We start from the raw sequence: 22,898 nt of genomic DNA, 5'->3' as shown, positions 1-22,898 counted from the left end.
GTTAGTTAAATAATCAGTAAAAGCACAGCCTTACCTGGAACCCTGGATCTCAAGAAGTAGAGAAACTTCCCATTCTTGGAATGCATGATGGCCCTCTTAATGAACTCTACCACGGACTGGCAGCGATCCTCAAACTTGGGGTGACACCACAGACTGAAGGTTCCTGCCATTGAAAACCGAAGAAGTAAAAACGCAAAACCTACTTTAGAAAGGTCTATGAGGCTGGTTTGAATACCTTAACAATTTGTGGATAAGCTGAGTCAGACCGAAGTCAGACACATTAACAGAAGAAAAATGTCTTTAATAAGACATTTTTATTAAGTAGTAAATTCAAGACATAAAAAAGATTTAAAAAAAAATCATGTCAAGTATAAATATTAATCCTTAAAACACAGACTCTAAGGCTTCCTATGGCGTCCTCGTATGGCACTGTAGGGTGAGTACTTGACTGCTAATCATAAGGCTGGCCATTCAAACCCACCAGCCACTCCTTGGAAATTCTATACATGGTTGCTATGAATTGGAATCTACTCGACAGAACTTAACAACAACAACAAGGTTTCCTATAAAGACCATAAGATCCTTAGTCTTCCAACCTGGAACTAAATCCTGCCCTACAGATCACCTTTCAGCTGGGTTTAGTCCCAGGTTTGAATAGACAGGTCTAGAAAGTGAACAATAACGTGAGGAGCATGCACTTCAGAACGGCAGCAGACCAAAAGGGCAGCATTTGTCCAGAAACCAAGTTCAGAAAGCAGGAAGGATCAGGAAAGATAGGCAAATGGAAATGAGAACTCAGGGATTAAGTGAGGAAGAGTGCTTTTACACTGAGGGGATTGCAACGAACGTCACACAAAAAAAATGTATATCTATTGTTGAATGGGAAACGAATTTGCTCTGTAAACTTTCAACCAAGCCATAATAAAATGGTAAAAAACAAACATAGTAAGGCTAAACAAAAAAAAAAAAGTAAGAAAAGATTCATAGCAAAAACATGTTTTAAATGACATCCACCTTATGATCTAGTCTTCAACTATTCATAGACTAGTCAAGGAACGACAGCAATAGCAGTTTTCTGAATCTCATTCATGTAAGTGTTAATAAGCAAAGAAAATTAAATTCTGAACCTTTCCTTCTTTAGATTCTAAACTCCCATAGCCCAACACATTACAACAAAGATGCTATTCCAAACTTTAGAGTCCCAAAGCCAAAAAGGAATCTGAATCTCTGTGACTTAAAACAACAGTAGCAGAAGGAAAAAAACAAAACAAAAAACTAAGCGCTAGATCCAAAGGAACCACCCACAAAAGATATACTAAAAAGGGATATACTAATTTGCTCAAGAGAACTACAGATTTGAGTCTCTAGTTACTCTTACAGTATCACTTAAAAACATGAAGACAAACGTTCCATTGCAAACTAGCAACTGAAAGATCCTCAGGCTTCTATTAAAAATTCTACTTATTCAAGGAAGAAAGGCCCCTTTGAATAAGTTAATTAGAGAGCTATTTGAAAGAGCGCTCATTTCTGGTATCTCATCTATCAGGAACCAAAAGGTCAAGCATTTTATTTATCATTCCCACGGCCAGTCACTTGTCATTTTTACAGGTTTATCAAAATACTTCACTCTGAAATGTTTGGTCTTGCATTTGTGTTTTTGTTTTTAGGAGCAGCAGGAAAATAGGCAATCCACTCCACAGTTATCTATTACATTTTTTCTTTCATATATTTCTCTATGGAAGAGGTGGAGCAGAACTAAATGACTACTTCTGCCTCACTAGAGAAGCAAATGCAAGCAAATCTAGTAAGCATGTGGCTGAAAGCAGGGAAGACACTGGGGTACCTGAGAAGAGCATGACAGAGACTCTTATTTGCCATGCAATCTCTCCTATAGCTCATTTAGGGCTGGACATAAGAAGGAAGTATGATGGATGGTAGGAGCAAATCCCTGATACTCCCCAAAGTTCTCTGTACTTTTTAAAGATTTGTAACATATGCAGGTATTTTGACAAAAGATGTATCATTACCAGTGACCATCAAAAGTTTCTGGTCCCAGTCAAATAGAGACAAAGAACAAAGTCAATCCAGGGAGCTGTGTTAAACAAGTCAGTATCACCGAACCACCAGAAAGGACAGGTAGACAGTCTGAAGCACACTGATTCAATTCTCAAGGTTCCAATAAATATTTACTAAGAGACTACACAAAGCAGACCAAAAGAGGAAATTATCTCCGTGATATCTGGCAGGAAAACCTAATTTGACTATCAGGCAAAGAAATTCAGCACCAAAACTACATTCTTTTCTCTCTGTACATGATTTGACAGAAAGCATAGGTCTTAGTTATTCAGTGCTGCTATAACAGAAATGGAGTCCTGGTGTGGTGCTGTAGGATAAGCACAAGGTTGCCACCAAACTCACCAGCCGCTCCCTCAGAAACCCTATACAGCGTCTCTATGAGATGGAACTGATTCGATGGCGCTTAACAACATAACAGAAATAGCACAGATGGGTGGTTTTAACAAACAAAATGATTTTCTCATAGTTTAGCAGCTAGAAGTCTGGATCCAGGGCACCAGCTCTAGGGAAAGCTTTCTCTCTGTACGACCTGGAAGAAGAGCCTTGACTCTTCTGCGCTTCTGCTCCTGCTGATTTTCATGTGGCTTGGCACAACTCTTCCACCATCTCTGCTTCTCTCTTTCTTTTGCTTGCTTGTTTAATCTCTTTTCGATTTCAAGATATTAATTTAAAACATATCCTACACTAAAAATGTCTCATTAACATTAAACCTATTCCCAAGTGGGATTATAACCACAGATACTGAGGCTAGGTTTTGCATCACTTATTTTGAGGTGACACAATTCAATGTATAATATTCTACCCTTTGGCCCTCCAAAATCCATGTTCTTCCAACATGCAAAATATTTACCCCATCACATCATTCCCAAAGTTGTAAATTAATCCCAAATTCACAATCTCTTTTTCCAACTCATCTAAATCAAATATGGGTGAGATTCTAGGCATATTCCATCCTGCAGCAAAATTCCCCTTCATCTGTGAACCTGTGATATCTGACTACAAGCCATCTAGTTCCAAAGTACAATGGTAGAACAATCACAAAGTAGGCATTTATATCACAAATGGGAGACACGGGGGGGGGGGGGGAGATAACAGGTAGCAAGTAAGTTCCAAACTCAGCAGAACAAGTTACATTAATGCTCAAGGCTGGAAAATAATTCTTTGTTCTCTGAGGCCATCTAGGCAATGGCCCTGCCCTCCAGACTCTGGGTATTGGTGGCTATACCCTCTGGATTCTGGGTGGAGGTCCCAGACCCTGGGCTTCAGCTCTGCATTCCAAACCCACTTGGATGGCAACTCTCAGCAATTCTGTTCCATTTGAGTGACCCCAACCCTTCTGCCCTAAGAGTAATTGTTCTTTGGTCCATGGACATGGCAACCCCATCCCCCTGGTACACCTTAATGAACCTAGTTGGCAAAAATCCAACTCTTTGAAAACTATCAACTGTGTCCCCACCCTTTGAAACTGCAAAGGCTCTGCTTTTTCCAACCGTTCTGATGATTTACAAGCTGCTCCAGGGATGATCCTTTACTTTTCTTGAAGGATAACAGATGTAACTACTTTGGTCTATTTCCTGTCTGTAGAACTCCAAAGAGGCATTCTTTCATTCTTTGTCTGGCCCTTTCAGTCTAAGCTGATGCGTTTTCTGCTGTGTTGCTATTAAATGCCATCGAGTCATATTCCAACCCATAGCAACCCTGTATAGGGTTTCCTAGGAGCGGCTGGTGAACTAGAACCACCAACCTTGCTGTTCAAACCAACTTTGAAGCCCAGCACATTAGTGTACAGCATCACACCAGGACTTACTGCTGTGGTAGTTGGTAAAATCCATCAGCCACAGGTTGTTCTCTTTAACAAAAGGTTGTGCAGTCAGATCCTTGGTGAACATTCTAAGACTGTGGTCCTTAGTTTGTACAACAGAATTTTCCAAATTTTAAAGTTCTCTTTTCATTTTGCATAGTTCATTTCTAAGTCCACCTCTTTCCTGTCATTTTATTATAAGTAGCAAAGAGAAACCACACAGCCCCTTTAAGATCTTGCTTAGTTAGCAATCCAGATATCCAAGTTCATCATTTACAACTCTACCTTCCACCAAACATTTAACATAATTTAAACAAATTCTTTGCCACTGCATAAAAAGCATTGACCTTCCTCCATTGTCCAATCATATGTTCATCAGTTTCTCTTAAAGCCTCAGCAAAAATATAGTTAACATCCACATTTCTAGCAACCTTCTGTTGCTTTGTGATACATGTAGTCTTTAAGCTAATATTTTCTCTATAGCTCTCTTCACTTCCTTCTGAACCCTCACCAGAATTGTCTTTGATCTCCAAAATTGTACCAACAGTCTCTTCAAGGCAATCTAAGCTTTAACTATTAGGCAACTTTACACACTTCCAGCCTTTACCTATTTCCAAATTCCAAAACTGCTTCCACATTTTAGGTCTCATTAGAGCAGCATCCCACTCTTCTGATACCAAGTTCTGTCTAAGTTATCTCATACAGAAATATCACAAGTGGTCTGTTTTAACAGAATAACAGTTTAGGAGGCTAGAAGTCCAAATTCAGGACAGCAGCTCTGTGGGCAGGCTTTCTCTCTCTGCTGGCTCTGAAGGAAGGTCCATGTCTCTTCTGACATGCCATTCTCATATGTTTTGGCATCTCTCTTTCCCCATCTGTTTCTTTCAAATTGCTTGTTTAATCTCTTTTATATCTCAAAAGAGATTTAAGGCACATTCTACACTAATTCTATTTCACTAACATAACAGAGAAAACCCATTCCCAAATGGGATTATAACTACAGAGGTTAGGATTTATAACACATACTTTTAGGGAATACAGTTCAATTTTAACAGTTATCTCTATATGGAAAGCTTAGTTATGAACACCACTTGCTTTTTTCTTCCTCTGATCAAGTACTTTTCACTGGTTCTGTTCTGGAAAGCCTCTCCAGCAAGTTTGTTCAGGGCTTCCTATTGAGAATACTTTAAAATGGAACCCTTATGCTGCCTCCCCTACTTCCTCCAACATTTCTTCCAGTGAATGAAATCAATGCATGTATTAACAATCGAGTATGAGATTTCTCTAATCATAAAGCTCCAATCCTTTAAATTTTTCCTGTGAGAAAGTTAGCAAAGGTAGAAAAGGTAAAGGAGGAAGAAAGAATGCTTTTTTCAAAAACACATCAAAATTCAAAGTTAAAAAAGGAGGGGGGCAGACAGTGACTACTTAAAACCTTTTATGTCACAAAAAAGCCATAAAAATGTTAACAGATGAGCAGACATCTACCATAGGATTAATAACCAGAATACCTAGAACTATACAATAACATGGGGGGGGGGGCCCCAAAAAGTAAGGATAATTCACAGATGAAGAAACACATATGAAAAGAGCTTAAACTCACTGAAATCCCAAAAATGTAAATTAAAACAAAAAATGATCAAATGTAGCATAAATTTAAAAGATTAATAATATCAACAGTTGGATAAGGGTATGCTGTGGCTCTGTAGGATAAGCACTGGACTGATCATTACAAGGTCAATGGTTCGAGCCCACCAACTACTCCATGGGAGAAAGGTTAGGTTTTCTGCTCCCGTAAAGATTTACAGTCTTAGAAATCCTATACACAGTCACTATGAGTCGGAACACTCCATGGCACACAACAGCAACAATAGGTAGGATAAAGGAGTGGATAAATAGTTAGTTTTATCCACTATTGGTGAGAATGTAATTAGTAGCATTTTAAAAGGGAAACTGACAATTATCAACAGATATATATATTCTTTTATACCCACATTATGTATAAGAAGACATAAACAAGGACATTCACTGTAACATTATTTATAAGAGAGAAAAACTGGAAAGAAATTTAAATGTTCATTGATAGCAGAAGAGTTTAATAATATTCATGTTATTTTGTAGTCATGAAAAAGAAAGAGGTAAGTTTAATGAGCTTAATAAACAAAGTTCTCCTAGAAACTTATCCTATCATACAATATGATCCTTTGTAAAACTGCACACACAGAGTTGTTTACATACACAAATGAAAGAAAAATGTCTAGAAGGATAAAAACCTAACTGGTAACAGCAGCTATCTCTGAGGTGGGGAATGAACTTGGTGGGATGACACAAAGGTACTTTTGTTTCTATTACCATGTACAGAACATATTCAAACAGCTATAGTACTTAAAAAGGAAAAAACACACCTGATTCAAATCCTCAATAAGGATCTGAAGTCTGACAAGCTCCTAAAGTCATTTTGTTGTTAAGTGCCACTGAGTCAGTTGCGACTCACAGTGACCCTGTAATAGGGTTTCGAGGAGTACCTGGTGAGCCTGAACCCCTGACCCTGCGGTTCAAACCGACCTGCCAGCCTAGTGCATTAACCCACAATGGCACAGCAGGACTCACTCAAATATCTGAAAGACTAAGGAAAGAGAGGCAACATACTCAGCTATAGGTCTCTTATCAGATCCCTGGGTACAGACAACCAAGGACCTAACTAATCTGCAAATGTCTAAAGAAGGAACTACATCTTCAGCTTTTTCTGTACTTTCCCACCTCTCCTATCCTTGCTCTTAGTTCAAGGTTCTCTTAATATAGGTTTATGATTCCCTGTTTACAATCCTGAAAACTTTAAATATTTGGCAACAAATCTACCCCAACCCTTTGGGAGACAGACACTTCAGGTCTTTAACTATCCCTTTCAGCATGACTATTTACATTGCCCTGCAGAAATTATCAATGTGATTTGAGTATTAGCTAATAGTCCAGGCTCAAAGGAGTGTGTTATATAATACATGGTACCCTTTCTAAAATGTAAACATTTCTCAATTATGAAACTTAATTTTCCCTGAGGATATCAGATAAGAAATTATGACCCTACTCAGCAACCCTGACTGGTATTTCTAATCAGGCTTTTAGAGGCCACTTTAGAGAACTCGCAAGGAGCCCTGGTGGCACCATGATAAAAGCTCTTGGCTACTAATCAATCAAAAGGCCTGTGAGTTAAATCCACCAACTTCACCAAAGAAGATGTGGTAGTACACTTCCATAAAGATTCCAACCTTGGAAACTCTACAGAGGCTGTTCTACTCTGTCCCATAGGCCACTCTGAGTGGGACTTCCTTTGGGGAAGCTCTAGCACTTCTTACCTCTATAGTGCTCCATTCTAGTGTGGTGGGTGATACCCTGTGATCGGAAACTGAGGCTCAGGATATAGCGAGGATCAGAGCTGTCTCGTACCAGGAAAGAACCATCTGGCTTCCCTTTCAACTTCATCTCTGCATCTTCCCAATTCATTGGGCCCCAATACCAGCCACACTATCAAAGACAAGAAATGGTTGAATAGTTAACAGAACAGATAAATGGCAATATATTCTGTACACTCTTATCTTACCAGAAGAGACTCAGCCATTCTCCAAACATTTCAAGAGGGAAAAGCAGCTGCAAGTAACTCAACCATGAGCAATGCTCATCAGGCTCACTAAACTTTTAGCCCTTGAAATCACAGAAGAATAACTCTGAAGTTTCATTACCAAGAACTAGGACAATTAATCTATCAAGCTCAGTTTTGAAATGTAAAAATTTCTCTACAAATTATCTTCATCGCATTTCAATTTAGTTTTTCAAATCCAGTGATATTATTTCTTCTATGGAATGAATAATAGCACCATACTGGTTTATCACTGTAAATACGGTGGCAAGGGGATTACTCTTCCTCTGAAAATAATAAAAGGATAGTCTGAGGGCAGAATCAGGAGGAGGGGAGGGGAGCTGCCAGTGGGCATCACCTACCTTCTCCAATTCTCGAAGGCTGGCGGCAAAGCTGCTTGAGTCAGGCCGGTAGAGGGGACATTGGAAGTGCTGGGGGGGCTGGCTGTGCAGGGATTCAGCTGCTCTGATGGGAGCAATCCGGGGAAAAGCATCTGCAGGGCAGGAGAGTGGGGGGGGAGTCATTGTTTCTCCTTATTGCTACCAACCACAGGCAGACCCTCCCCGCAAACAGAGATGCTATCTGAAGAGGGGCAAGGCATTAGAAGCTCAGCTGGAGAGGGTGAGAGCCAAAGCAGTGGGAAAGAGCTGAATGGGCTGGGACACAAAGCTGTGTGGGCTGGTGTGAGCTGTGAAGGATGGGTGGGGGCATTTAACCCCAGGAAAGGGATAGGGGAGCTGCTCACTAACCTGACTAAGGTGACTACTTCAGGGGCTTCACCAGCCTAGAGCGATTCCAACTTCTCCCACCTCGAGGTGAAGTGCCGGTAAAGCAGCCTTGGAAATAGTGACTTGCTTACTTGCCCAGGAAGAGTAACGATTTTGCCAGGCAAGTAGAAAAGTATGCTGATTTCATTCATTTTATTCCTTGGGTACTGGAGGCTGGCAAAGCAGGTATGGGCTACTAAATGTTTGGTACTTATTTACAAGGCTGCTGTAAATATGAAAAGCTTAGAAAAACCACAGAACTTTGAAAATCAGCTACATGTTAAACCCCCTCACTAGACTGAAATGAAGGTAATTTCTTAAGTGATTTCTACTCAAGGTTTGCAAAATAGTCTCAGCAGCAAAGACACAAAAAAATTCAACTGACTTCTACCCCTAACAAAAAACAAATTCACATAAAAAAAAAAAAAGACTTAGAAAAACCAGTTCTCAGCCTCTTTTCCAAGGAGTTCAAGCTTTCTCATAGTGCCAATATTTCCATATATCACTTCCTCCCATCTTTCAAAGACTTATCACTTTGCACTCCCAATTCTTGCAATTCTTGCCTCTAAGCTAAGCTAACCTGGGGCATGAGGTGGAGGAGGCGGAGGTAGGGGGAAGGACTGCAGGGAAGACCCCATCGGAGCCACAAGGACAGATGTAGGCAGCGTCCCACTGATATCATCTAGAAAAGAGAACAAAAGCAAGAGGTTCAGAAACATGAGCACAGGAGGAGCGAGGTGAAAGCAGGGGAGAGGGACAAAGATAATCAGGTGGCCGTCTGAAGCAAGATGGCCTGATCTTAACCATGTTTTTTTGCACAGAGGATAATAATCACTTTAATCTGCTTTGCTTTGCTTGGAAAGCATATCCCTAAAAGCAGCCTAGTAGCATACATTCGGAGTCTTGGTATGGTGCCATAGGATAAGCACTCAACCTCAAGGTCAGTTTGAACTGCAAGGCCAGTCGTTCAAACTCACCGACCGCTCCTTGAAAACCCTATACTATACAGCGTTGCTATGAGTCGGAATCGACTCACTGTCACTTAACAACAACAAGAAGTATACGTTCAAAGCAAGATTTAAAAACTAAATAAATCAACATACAGACGGTAAGTATTAGTATGCAGGTAAGAGATCTGATTAACTACTAAGGGAAATGATAAGGGTGCTGAGAGGAGGACAGGAAAAACTGAGTCATTATTAGAAGCCCTGAGCTGGTTTGGCTCCTGATGAAGAACAAAGGTCCCTAGAGCTCACCCTCCAACTGGGGTAGAGAGACAGAGAAAAGGAGACTATACCTAGGAGGCTGAGGCTTCTTCTCGGAGGAGGAGGGGGAGTTGGAGGATGTGGAGAGGTCAGGCCCCGCTGAGAAATGTCCACGTCCACAAGCGACACCGTTTCACCTGGGGATACATGGAATAAGCTTGTTCCAGAAGCCCCTTGATAAAGGCATAGGATAAAGGCAAAGAGAGCAAAGAGCAAGCAGGGGAGGCAAACAGCCCATGGCTCTCAAAAAACTCAAAAGCTAATGCTCCCCAGGGCTACATTCACCCCTCAACATCAGAGGAATCCATTTTAAATTCTGCCATTTCTTTGCCTTGTTTACTATAGGTTAGGGTTTCGTTAGGACAAAACATGGTATGGCAGAAGAAAAAGTCATCTAACTCTAGAACTGCAAGTGATTTTGAACAAGGCGTCTTCTTTATTCACATGGAACTCACACAATTCATTTTTACAGATTTGTATTCCAACTTCTGCTACAGAACAAGGCAAGTGGCTTGTTACAAGCCTAAAAGGAAAAGGACATGGAGCAACACTCTCTAATAGGTGAGGTTACCAAGGCTGAAAAATGTATTTATGATTCTCAAAGTGAGCTACATCCACAATCAGCCAGAACCAGGAAAGCTTAGAGGAAGCTTCTCAGTAGGGGTAGTGCATGGTTTTTCTTACTTCCCAGCATGTCATGCAGTTCTGTTCTCCTTACCACCCAATCTCATCTAACGCCCTCTCAACTTGCATCACCAGAAAGTAAGGGATATTTTATTAATATTTAAGTTGATAGCCAGGAATAGATATGTTTTGGCTGGTCTGATTCTCTAATTTGGTCTTAGGGTGTTATTTCCAACACCTTTTCCTTACTCAGGAGGCTGAATTAGACCTCTACCTAGTATTTTAATGCTTTTCAATTTATGAAAATGAGGTGAACCTAAATAAACAGTTGTGTTTTTAAATAAAGGTCTTGAACACTGAGATAAGGAGAAGTGCTCTAGAAATCATCAGTGAAAGCTCTAGGAAGCTGTTTAGTTAACTGAACGCCTAGCTTCCTAGAGCAATGCAATGACCCAGACATGTGGTTTCAGTGGTCACCTGTCCTGATCCAGGATCAGAGAGGTCTGGTTGTAGGTATGGCAGTTACATAAAGGATGCAACTGAAATGAGCTAAGGCAGTCTGAAACAATAACAATGAACATGAGGCTACAAATGTGGGTGGTCTTGACTTTAAGGAAGAAGCAATTGTTAACTAGAAAACATGCTGCCACAGGATAAGATTCTGTAATTCTAGGCTTGAGCTAAGAACAGAGACCTCCTTCTCCTCTAGTAGATGCCTGCTTCAGGCACCAACTCACTTGTTCTGACAGCTCATAAAAACAGTCCACCCAAGAATGGGGGTCTGACACTGTGTGCTGATCACTTTCCAAGAAATGTCCATTCCCAAATCGTTAATTCTTCTCTCTCTTTTTTTTTTCAACAGTAATGGTTTGTAATGGGCCAGCAGTTTGCTACAATAGGTGAACATCTCTGATTTTTTACATATGAATACTTTCATCCTACCATACATAAGAGGCTGCCAATTAATATAGCTAAAGAGCCACTGCTTCCACCAGCATCACTGGGTCTCTCTGTCCCTCTCTGCTTCTCCTGGCCTCTCTGCCTTGCTCTTCTTTTTTAAAAAATATTTTATTGTGAATTATGGGATAGTTTATATGGGAGAACATTAGCTTTACATTCATCCTATCATATATCATTTCATTGCCATGGTTACAATCCCCCTCCATGCATCATCAACCAACCAAAGGGTATACCCTGCAAGCCTGCACCACCCCCACCCCAAGTCGTCAGCACACAACCCCTCTCCCTTTCTGGGTCTAAAGTCCCCAGCTGCACCATTTCTCCATGTCATCGTCTCTGCCTCCATCTCTGGCGTCACTGTTTCTCTGAATAGGGTCCCGCTCTCTGCTCTTCTCTCTTGATGGTCCCAGGGACCTCCACTCCTGGACTGCAAAGTCAATCACTCCCCTTCTTGCTACAAAACGTCTACCTTTACATTTCCAACCCTCACAGTCAGTCCTGATAACAACTATTCAGTATTGTACCACAAGAGACCTATTCCCATCTCCTTTCATCAGCCCCACCCAGACAGATTGGATACTGCTCAATGGAGATTCTACTTTCCTCCACGTCCTCTGGATCTAGACTCTCTCTTGAAAGCTTGTAAGTTAGTCACTTCTTGCCTTTGTAGACCCCCTATTTTGGGTAGCCAATATCCAAGTTGCCCATCCCTGGCTACCCTGTGTATCGAGGAGGTGGGAATAATCCTTATTGTAAAGATTTGTTCCCTTTTTTGAGCTACTGCATCCATAGGTATAGGTCAAGTTCATCAAATTATATTAGATTACTCTTTTTTTAACTCTTCTTTCTTCTTCTAGTTGAGCTCTGATCATCCAGTCACTGAAGCCAGGTCAAGTGGGTATTATCTGCAAGTGTGGGTGTTCTTGTGCATTTGCCCTCGTTTCTTATCAGCTGGACACTTCACTCTCCACTCTAGTCCTCTGTGGCTTTGTCACTGACTCTGGGCCCAGCAGTCCCCAGGTCTTGCCATACTGCTGGCCAACCAGGTCTCCACCCAGGTTCACAGGAGTCTATTGAACGTGGTAGGACTTAGCTTACAACTTCATGGTTATTTTTCTCTCACGTCCCCTTATCAGTGACCAATGTGGACACCAGTCAGAGTGCATGTCTGCTTGCATATTCCCCTTGAGTCTTAGTTTTGGAAGGGGATTTGCCCTGAGGGGACCCGACCACTTGCCTTGATGTCTCCTGGGTGAGCAACTTGCTTGTTCTTCTAGTAATCAGTTGGACTGCCTATATTGTTTTGTATTTTTCCTGTCGGTCTTTTCAAGAAGTATCTTCAGTTCTTCTAGACGCTCCAGGCTGGTCTACTTGTCCTTTCAGAATTTCCCACCTAAGAAGATTCTGGATAGGGTTCAGGATTCCACCTATGGTCTTATGTAATGCAGAGGCTCCGCAGGAAGCCTCCTTCACTGAACACACGTAGCCCCATTTTAGATATTCCAATCAGTTACAGGCAAAAGACAGATTTACAAGCTTTCTATGGTGATATTTCTGGCTATTCCTTTCTCTCCCCCTCAAGTGTCTTTTTTATAAGAGTATGCCATCTTCTCCTATCTTTTGAGAGCAACATTATCCTAAAGGTTTTAGAACTGGATTTTTTTTTTTTACAAGGGCTCCTCAGCTCCTGAGGGGCGTGGCGTTCTGGCAGTGTGGTAAAGGCCCTTTCTTTTCTATTAGTCAAGCAGGAGAAACTTCATATTTGATAGGCATAATGCAAAGTCCCTTTCTCTGAACAAGTCCCCTATAAAACAAGCAGTTATCCATAGGGTACTCAACCTCCTTCCTGCTTTAGCAACTGTTTTCCCTACTCCAAGAAAACAGACTTAAATTAGACACAATGAAGAACTCTAACAGCTGCAAGAGCTGCTTGCCCCTAAAATGAGAAAGCGAGCTCATGTAATCCCCTTTACCCAAAGCTGTTAAAAATAGACCACCTAATCATGGACCAAGTTTATTAGATAATCCATCAACTCCTTTGGAAGCAGAGACATGAACTGCATGCCTTCAGGAGAATCTTTTATGCACTGTGATCCTATAAATTTATAATTCTGACTTTTAATTTATATGTGATGACCCTGAACTAAGCACTGCTTAACTGCTAAGGCCGCCTAATTATCAGCAAACAGTTTTTACCTCAAACTATACAGCATCCAAACTCAGGAATACATTCCACATCATAAAAATAGCCTCACCTCAAATCCAGCAAGTACAGAATATAGAAAATAACTGCAGACATGCCTCAAGCACCCTCTGCGATGCATCTGCAAGTGTGTTTCCTGACAGGTCTCAGAATACCTGTGCTTTCAGATGTCAGAAGAAAGAGAGATACCACCCTTACCTGTGAATAGGGGGCTGAAGGAGACCGGAGAAAAGGCACTTTGAGTTCTTGTCAACCTGGGTTTCCTAGGAGGAGAGAAAGAACACAGAAAGGGAGGGGGAGGGGGGAATGAACATGTATGAATGTAAATCACTACAACACTCAATTCCAGATGCACTGAAAAAAGAAAAAAAAGGAAGAAAACCCTAATCATTGTCAGCAACACTCTTGTAAAACAGCCTAAAATTTAAAGAGGGAGAATGAAATAATTATGGCAAGTCCTTAACCAGATTTGGCTACACAATGCACCAGCCTACAAAGCAATGAGAATTCCCTCTGCATCTTTCCATACCCAGTGCGTTATAAGAGTAAAACACCTAGAGTGGTAATTAACAAGTCCAATTCAAGAGGCAGGAAATAGGATGCAGAGCTGATTTTCATATGGGAGCCAAGAAAAAGGCTCTAGACATGAAGAGGCGCCAGTTCAGAACAACAGCTTCCCTCTGGGCCTACCTCTAACAGTAGGAGGTCCCAATGTGAAGCAGGGAATATATCTGGATTTGACAACAGCACCACAGGATGTACATGCAACCTTCAACCACTAAAACCTCTGCTTTCTGCACAAATGTCCCCAGCTATGAGTCCAATCCATCAACTAAGAAGAGGGCTCCCTCGTGTTCAGGGTTCTGCCTAATATCCAAAGATGGCCCCTTTCTCTACCTGAGCCCCCTCCAGACTGCTTGGTGCAGCTGCAGTGAACCAGCCTGAAAACCCAAATCTCCTGGGAAAAGTTACACCAAAAGGTAACTTTGCACCAATCTCAATTTGACCAAATTCAAAATCTTCTGTCAAAGCAATCAGTCAAATACAAACACTTACCTCTGGAGGGGCCTGAACAAAGAAACAGTTTGTTGCAGTGATGGGAAGGCTCTATACCTTGTTTGTGGCGGTGGTTATGACTGTATATGTTCACCAGAATTAACAGAACTGGATACCAAAAAAGGTGATTTTTTTTTTTTCCTGTATGTAAATTATACCATAATGGACCAGACTCAAAAAAGTGTTATCACCCCAGGATTCAGTGTCTAACTCTGGATGTTGTTATGTGTTGTCAAATCGCTTATGTCTCACACAGACCCTGTATAGCATTTCTGAGCAACAGCTGTTGAGTTTGAACTTCCAACCTTGCAGTTCAAATCAAGCTTGTAGTCAAGTGCTTATCCTACAGTGCCACATCAGGACTCTGGAGAGTGGCGTAAGGGGGGCTTTAAAAAGTTCGTGGAAAATGGGGAAACAAGGGAAGGATGTAGGCTGACTGTTGTTGCAGGGAAGGAATTGCAATCATTGAGATGAAACCAAGTGTAGGATTTACAGAATGTAAAACTGATGATCTTGTCTGTAAACCTTCACTCAATTCACAATAAAAAGTTAAAATAAATAAAAAGTTCATGGAAAAATGGAATTATAAGACAATGGGATTTTTCCACAAACTTTGTGAAGCTTCCCTGTTGTTGGCTCACTTACTTAAAAAAAAAAAAAAAATGCCCGCGACCAAAGGACTACATAAAACAAGCTCTATTAAACTGTCAACTGCACCAACAAACAAGGAGGGAGGGCAGGTGCAGAGGTAAACAAAGGAAAGAAAATCCAAAATGAAATCCTATTTAAAATCATTTGACTTTGAAAGATGTTTATGAATTTAGGCATTAATGCAGATGTCTGAGCCTCTCAGAATTTGTTTCAACCACAATTTCAAAATGAAGACCTTACTCAGGAATAGCTGAGATAAAAATGGTTGGTTTTTTGTCCAGACGTGTCCTCAAACGCCCTCTGCAACCTTCTCTGCTAGAACTTCTAACAAGGTCGCACACTGTGAATGCCCCCAACCCACGGATTACATAAAACAAGAAGCGACCACATAGTCTCTCTGTTTATAAAAGTTGCTATTGACAGTCTGCAGTTTAGTTCCACCACTTCACAGGGCTGGAATGGAAAGTTAATTCCAATGGACATGAACTTTAAGATGATTGGTGAGCTTCCAAGCTGATTTTTATTTGATAACTTGTAGAACAACATTAAACTCAGCAAGTAGAAACCTACAGCACTGGCCTTTCAAAAGGTTCACACCTCAGCCATTTGGCCATTTGCCTCTTTTCAAAGGAAGCTGCATTACTCTGCCATCTGCCCATGCTGGGGATGAGGCTCTTTGGTGCCAAGCACTAAAGAACGGCAGTATCCAAATGCACACATCTTGCTGAGGCCTTCTCACTTCAGCTCATCTTCTCCCCCACCCTCAGCATTGTGAAGAAGAAAATCAGAGTTTCTAAGATTTAGAAAAAGAAATACATCTGAATCTAAATCCTGACAGAGCCATCTGAGAGCCCCAGGATGGATTTTCTTGGCATATCAGGAAGGGCTCACAGCTGGAAACTAAGGAAGGTGGAGGGTCTAGGAGGCTGAAAGGCTAATAATAATAATAAATACATGAGCTACCCTCTCTCTTCAGACAGATACTGCCTAACAACTAAAAACCCAAAGCCCTTTCACTTTCTGTCCTAAAGGATCCTGAGAGCATTCTAATGGCAGTCATCCATGAAAAGACCAATCCAGACAACCATAAAAATAAATAAATAAATAAATAAAAACCAAAGCAAGGGAATGATTAACAAAATTGAGGATTGTGGTAACCTGGGAGGGAGGAAGAAAAGGAGAATATAATAAAAAAGGAACATGCAGAGCTCTCCAAAGGTACTGACAACATTCTATTTGCTAGGTGCGTAAGTAATATTATTCATGGGTATCTATGTATGCATTTCATTATTTATACAGCATATTAACTTTACAGGAGTCCCTAGGTGGTGCAAACAGTTAAATGCTGGATTACTAGCAGAACTGTTGGCAGTTCAAATCCACCCAGAAGTGCCTTGCAAGACAGCCCTGAAGATCGGCTTCAGAAAGGTCACCGCCTTGAAAACCCTAAGGGCTAGTTAGTTCCACTCTGCACATATGGGGTTGTCACATGTCACAATCAACTGCAAAAAACAATATACTTCATGTATCATCTTTCGTACATGACATGTTTTAGAATGTTGTTTTTGGAGAGCAACATGAATGATAAAGGTCCTCGGGTTTGTAGTATTTTTAACCAACCCTTTGACACTAAATCCCCATGTTATTTTTATTCCTTCCCAGATCATCTTGACAAGTTTTAGGACGCAAAAGTTATGCCCAATATGCACAATCTTAAAAGATGACCTTCTTCTGGGTGCAGAAGAGAACACCAGCCTCTGGGAGGGGCTTGAACAGCAGTCCTAAAGAACTACACATGCATAACATCCTAGAATAAGTTTTGACATACTTCAGACATATTATTAGGAGGGACCATTCTCTGGAGGACATAATGCTTAGTAAAGTGGAGGGTCAGCAAAAAAAAGAGGAAAACTTCCAAAGAGATGGGTTGACATAGTGGCAACAACAATGGGCTCAAGTGTAACAAAAGTTATGAGGATGGCCGCCATGCAGGACTGGGTGGTTTCGTTCTGTTACGCATAGAGTTACTATGCGTTAGTACTAACAACCGGAGGCCTTTTTGTTGGAAACCATCCATCCTGAAGAAATGTTGCACATGTACCCAATTAGCATGGCCCCTTCTAAAGCCACTTTCCAGAAATCTCCACCGACCCCTATGAATAAACATGATGCCTTTTGCCACCTAAAACCTTTTCAAATCCTTTGTTCTAGGAGACAAGGGAGTGGAGTTAGCTTTGCCTAGGGCCCTCCTCGTCTCCTCTGGCCAGATGTTTCATCTCAATAAGTCTTTGCTCCTGTGAAAAAAAAGTTACAGCAGCTAATTCTCATCAGTGTAACTTTGTCAATGGGTCACTGGTATATTGGCAGCAGAAAGACTGAAGGGGTGGAGTAGGATTTGGTGGGCTATGCCTCAGGTGACAGAACAGGGTAGGGCAGAAGACCTTAGGTAAACTGTTCCCCACTGAGGCTGGCACTCCTTTTTGTCACCCTGCAAATTACTAATTCTATATCAAAAGAGCTATGGGGGAAAAAGGAGTTAAAAGCATTAGACTAGACAGATGACAACACATAGCTACAACCACTGGCCTATTTTCAAATTCCTTGAAAACCTAAAAAGTAGACAATGAAACAGTAAGGTCCTCCCTTTCTCTTGTCCATAAATCCCCTCTACTGATGTCTACTGACTTACACATTTCCTTTTCTAAGGAACTTCCATACTAGGATGTCCAAATACCAAGCTTTGTGGCCCCAATGTACCTCTCTGCCCCGTTATAGCACATAATGCCAAGTCAGCCAGCCTGTGCCATTTCCAACACATCATAAGCTAGTGTCTGTTCATGTACTACAGGCACAAAAACCATGTGTTCGTTTTTAGTTCCAATACACAGACATCTGTGCAGCAAGGGCAGATCCAAAACTCTATGATGAACCAACAGAAGAACCTTGGAGGGAACTTCCAGGGAAAAGCAAAAAAGCATAGTTTACAACCTTAGGAATAATGTTGGTGAGGTGAATTTTAAGATGTGAAAGGTATAAGACTCAATTGGACAAAGGGATATTTCTGAAGTCAGGAAGCTAATTCTAAAAGAGAGCTGCCAACTATAACCAATTCTTGGATAAATAGTTAAAAAGACCAATGGAAGATGGACCCCAAACCTAAAGCCAGCAGCTTCATCACCACATCATAAAATCACTTTACTTTGAGCAAGTCATCATGCTAAGACTCAAAAAAAACCCTCCTCCTTCAATCTAAAGGCCAAGGAAACAGTAAAAAGGGTTTCTCATGTCTGCCAGGTTTGTCCATGACAGCAGGGTCCCAAACTGATGCCAAGGAAGCCTGACTCTCTTTCCAGAATTGTATCTTTTTTCCAAACAAACAGATAGGAAACCACTACAGAACTGTTCTCCATTTCTCCACCTCACAACTAGACAGCCAGTAATAGTTTCAACTGTTAACTCAATAAAAAACAAAATCTTGAAAAATGCACAAGATACCAAACGTACATTGTGATGACTCTAAAAGGTAGGTCAGATCAACAGTTATTTCTCATCAAATCCAAAGGGAGGCAATCAGTTCAACATATGTGAAAACACATCAGGGTTTTCCTGAAGAGAAAATTACATATTACATCAAGGTCCACCAACTGAAGGCTAGTTCTCTGCATCCCAGCATATGTGTGTTATAAGGCCTAGCCCGGACCCTGAGAACTGAAACCTAATTAGCTACTGGGACCACTGCTTCCTTCACTTGAAGAGTTCTCTAAAATAACTCATACTACATTTAAGATTAAGTATTATCTAGGCAGGCCCAGTTAGCAGACTCAAAAGCATCTGAAAGGAACTAAATTCTGCTTACTATTCAAATAAGGCAATTGTTAAATCTTATGAAATGATTTAGGAAGCACTTTCTAGTGGATAGTTGTGGGAAAGGTAGATGTTGAGAGGAACAAAGCAAACCAATGATGCCTAGAGGTTACTGTAAAAGCCTCAAATTACATAGCAAAGACTGCAGACCCATAATTAACTCCAACCAACAATAAAGAAGAAAGCATATACCCTTTGGCAAAAGACTGAAATTTCTCACTGCTTTCAGGTCCTACCAATCAAAACAAGAGAATAAACTAAAAATCCAAATTCATCCTCCCTCCCAAGAGGGAGGACAAACTCAGAAAAGAGGTGCCAATCCACAGAAATCACAACTACCTTGGCCAGACTCACCAAGTTTCTCACAGTTGTGAAGCTGCCAGTTAAGACTGGCACATAGTAAGCTGTGGAAACCTAACAAGCAGCACCAAATCCTAAGCACTTAAAAAAAAGCTCAATCTTATAACTTCTCTAAAAAGCACAAAACACTCCATCTATGAGAGCAGGAACAAGACAGATCTCACTCTCCCATTTTACAGATGACAAAAAGGAAAGTTTGAAGAAAACAGTTGATCTACATCCCACAGCCAAGGTTGAGTGTTCTAAATGGAATGCAGACATTCACAGTCTCTATATAACATGCTGACTCCTAACAACAGTCAACCAAAAACGTTTATACGCAAATACCTAGCTCTTCTCCAATTCATCAGAAAAAGTCCCTGGACCAAAAAATGTAATTCTCCAGTGCCCTGAACTAAGCTTCTTTGCAGAGCTACAGCCCAATTTGCTCTGCAGCAGAAATCTGTATTGTGTTTAGTGTAAGGGTTGGTGACAGAGCAACCAATGACCATTAAATTCTGCTTCCAAAGGCAAAAAACCGTATAATGTTATATGCCTTTTCCTCTTCCTAATCTATTAAACGGAGCAGCTAATTTCACGCCACACCTCATATTTGGAGTCTTCAGAATCCTAGACCAAGTCCTGGTCAATATAGAATAAAGGCAAGACAAACCAAGAGAAAATTAGCAATCTAGCCCATGTTATCACCCACAACTTGAAGTCCATTCTACCCCCATCTGATGAAAATGTCATCACTACTGGTGAGTGGAGCATGGAATTCAGAGCCGACCACCAAAAAAGCTGTTTCAGCAACCATACGCTTTATAAGACTTAAGCTCCCTGCACGAGTTCACTGGGAGGCGAATGCAGAAACACTGGCCTATCTGAACAGGCAACATGTATCAACCTGATTCCTTCAGAGAATTTGAGTCTGAGGGGATACCCAAGATGAGCCCAGGCCACAGCTGTTCAGAAGGACCAGCAGAGGCAAACCAAGCCCATGCTTTCCTCTTGTACGATTCAAGCACCTTGAAAAGCAATAGTCCTGGATGAGTGGTTTCCAGCACAGGTCACATTTCTGGAGAAGATCAATGGGGGAGCTTTTTTTAAAAATTCTAATTCTTGGGCTCTAGAAATACTCATCTTTTCAAAAAGCTCACCAAATGATTCTAGTGCATAGTAAGGCTATCAATTTATTCTGTCTACCTGTTAGCCCTAGTTCATGGCTGCCAGTACATCTCAAGAATCTATCACACAAACTGCACCATAACCAATTCAAATCTTTCTAAGAACTCATCCAGAAGCACAAACCACAACGGCGGTTACAAAGGGAAGTCTCATCTCATCAACACAAAAGTTGACAGCTTTCTAAACCAACACCACAGATGTAACACTGGATGTCTGACAGCAGTAAACCCTTCAGGAACACAGGAAAACAAGCAACTCAATGTCTAAGTCTGGAATTTTTATCAACTGTCCTAGAACTAACATACTAATGTCTCCACCTTATGTGTTACGAATTGGGCTGCGAACTGCAAGGTCAGCAGTTCGAAACTACTAGCTGTTCCGTGGGAGAAAGATGAGGCTTTCTGCTACCGTAAAGATTTACAGCCTCGGAAACCCTGTACAGGGTCGCTATGAGTCGGAACCGACTCGACGGCACTTAACAACAACAACAACAAATACCTTATACTAAGGAGCTCTGGTAGTGAAGTGGTTACAACTCAGGCTGCTAACCTCAAGGTCGGCAGTTCAAAACTACCAGCCGTTCTGCAGGAGAAAGATGAGGCTTTCTGCTCCGGTAAAGATTTACAGGCTCGGAAACCCTGTGCAGGGTCACTATGAGTTGGAACCGACTCCACGGCATATAACAACAACATACCTTATACTTCTAATTCTTACATAGGCTTGAAAACAAACCTGTTCTCTATTCTCACAGGCACTGGTCAATATACTGGCTTGTGATAGATAAGCATGTCTGAACGAACAGCCAGAAATGCATTAAAACTAAGTAAAAATGCCCAACTGATTACTGGCCTACATACGTACAAGTTTATCACATCATTTGTGTGTGAGTGAAGGGGAGTGAGGTGTTGGTAGAGACAGAAACAAGAAGCAAGGTAGTTAGATGCGACACCAGCGTTTTGCCCCAAGGGCCAAACATTTCCAGACAAGGGGTAATGGCAGATCGCAATTGGGAAAACCAAAAGTACTAATAATTGGGGGGTGGGAGGGTGGCTCAAATTATCTCTGAACTCTAAAGATGATAGCCAGTTGACAAATTTCATGGGGTGTGAACTCCCTAAGAGTGAAAAGTGTCCCCCCAATTTCCCACCAGCTCGACTGGCTCTAATGGATTTGTCACCACCTTTAGCCCCAAGTCTCTGCCTCCTCCACCAGAAGACCAAATCTGAAGAACTGGCAGTGTTCGCAGTAGAAAAACGGGGAAATGAAACAAGAGAAGGAAGTTTATTCGCCAGGTCCCCCAATGGTCTCACCTCCCCGCGTCCAGCTCCCGGCCTGCAGAGCCACCCATGTCCGTCAGACTCGCAGCTGAAGCAGCCAGCTCTCCAGAAGGCCTCTTGCCGGTCCCATCCCCACCGCCGGAGCCACCGTTGCAGCTCTTCGTGCGAAAGAGGCGACTGAGGCGGATTTTGAAGGAGCCTTTCCGAGAAGGGCCCGCGAGTGGCCGGAGGGGCCCAGGAGGCGGCGGGGGCGGGGGAGGTTGCTGCTGCGGCTCCCCCCGACTCAAGCGCCCTGGAAGGACTAAGTCCTGCAGCGGGAAGGGGATTGGCGGTAATTCGGGGCCTGGGGGCTGCAGCAGAAGCCGGCCGCCCCCTCCTCCTCCGCGGCCCGGGCTGCTGAGCTCCTCTTCCGAGCAGCTGTTAGTCTCCAGGCTCTCGGCCTCAGATTCCAAGCCTTCCAAGACCAGCAGTGCGTCGCTCGTTTCCGTGGGGTCCTCCCCTACCTGCGGGGCGGTAGCCGGCGGCAGAGGCTGCGGAGGGGCCGGCTGCGGGGGGCACGGGCACGGGCAGCAACCCCCACCGACCATCTTGACCCCCGACCCCTCCGGCTGTCCGAGCCCCAGAGCCGCCAACTGTGCCTCTAGTCCAGCCGCTGGGCCCCAGGTCCGCTCGAGCGCCAGCCCCGACGGCAGGGCCTTGAGATCCAGAGCACATCGGTGCCGGGGGCACAGTAGTTCCGAGGGTCCGGGCTCCGGGGCCGCCTCCGCGTCCTCCTCCTCTGGCGGCCGACCCACGTTGCGGAACACCATCAGCTGCGGCGGCCGAGAGCCCCGCGGACCTGGCCGCGCGAGGAAAGGTGGCGGCGGGGGGCCATGGCCCGGGGGCGGCGGCGGTGGGCCTGACTCGGGGGCCGCCTCTCCATAGCCGAGCAGGCGGCTCAGGACGCGGTACGAAGCGGCAGCCGCCGCCTCGCCATCCCGTAGCTCGGCCCCCTGCATCAGGGAGAGGGAGGGAGGGCGGGCGGCTGGGAGCCGGGCTGGGGTGGGGACTAGGCCGGGCCCCGCCGGAGCCCCGCCCGCCGCGGCCCCCGGAGCGACAGCGCTAACGGCCGCCGCGGCCTCTGCCTCATAGAGGGGGGCGGGGGGCGCGCGGAGCCCAGCGCGAGCCCAGGCCGCGCGCCGCCGCGGCCGCCG

At 42.9% G+C, this 22,898-nt stretch overlaps 1 protein-coding gene across 1 annotated transcript in view; it reads right to left on the bottom strand.

The window, feature by feature from the left end:
• The window catches only part of SOCS7 (suppressor of cytokine signaling 7), a 39,495-nt gene extending 16,981 nt beyond the window's left edge, over positions 1-22,514 (bottom strand). The window contains exons 1-7 of the mRNA XM_006832528.1: positions 21,739-22,514; positions 13,529-13,593; positions 9,576-9,680; positions 8,859-8,960; positions 7,874-8,004; positions 7,231-7,399; positions 35-163 (exon numbers count right to left, since the gene is read on the bottom strand). Coding sequence (XP_006832591.1) covers positions 35-163; positions 7,231-7,399; positions 7,874-8,004; positions 8,859-8,960; positions 9,576-9,680; positions 13,529-13,593; positions 21,739-22,514 — 1,477 coding nt within the window. The remainder of the gene's footprint in view (positions 1-34; positions 164-7,230; positions 7,400-7,873; positions 8,005-8,858; positions 8,961-9,575; positions 9,681-13,528; positions 13,594-21,738) is intronic.
• Between the last annotated feature and the right edge of the window lie 384 nt (positions 22,515-22,898).

This window comes from Chrysochloris asiatica, unplaced genomic scaffold (assembly GCF_000296735.1).
Source record: "Chrysochloris asiatica unplaced genomic scaffold, ChrAsi1.0 scaffold00007, whole genome shotgun sequence".
NCBI classification, from domain to species: domain Eukaryota; kingdom Metazoa; phylum Chordata; class Mammalia; order Afrosoricida; family Chrysochloridae; genus Chrysochloris; species Chrysochloris asiatica.
Note: the sequence above shows the minus strand (reverse complement) of the source record. Positions and strands in the feature narration are given on the sequence as shown.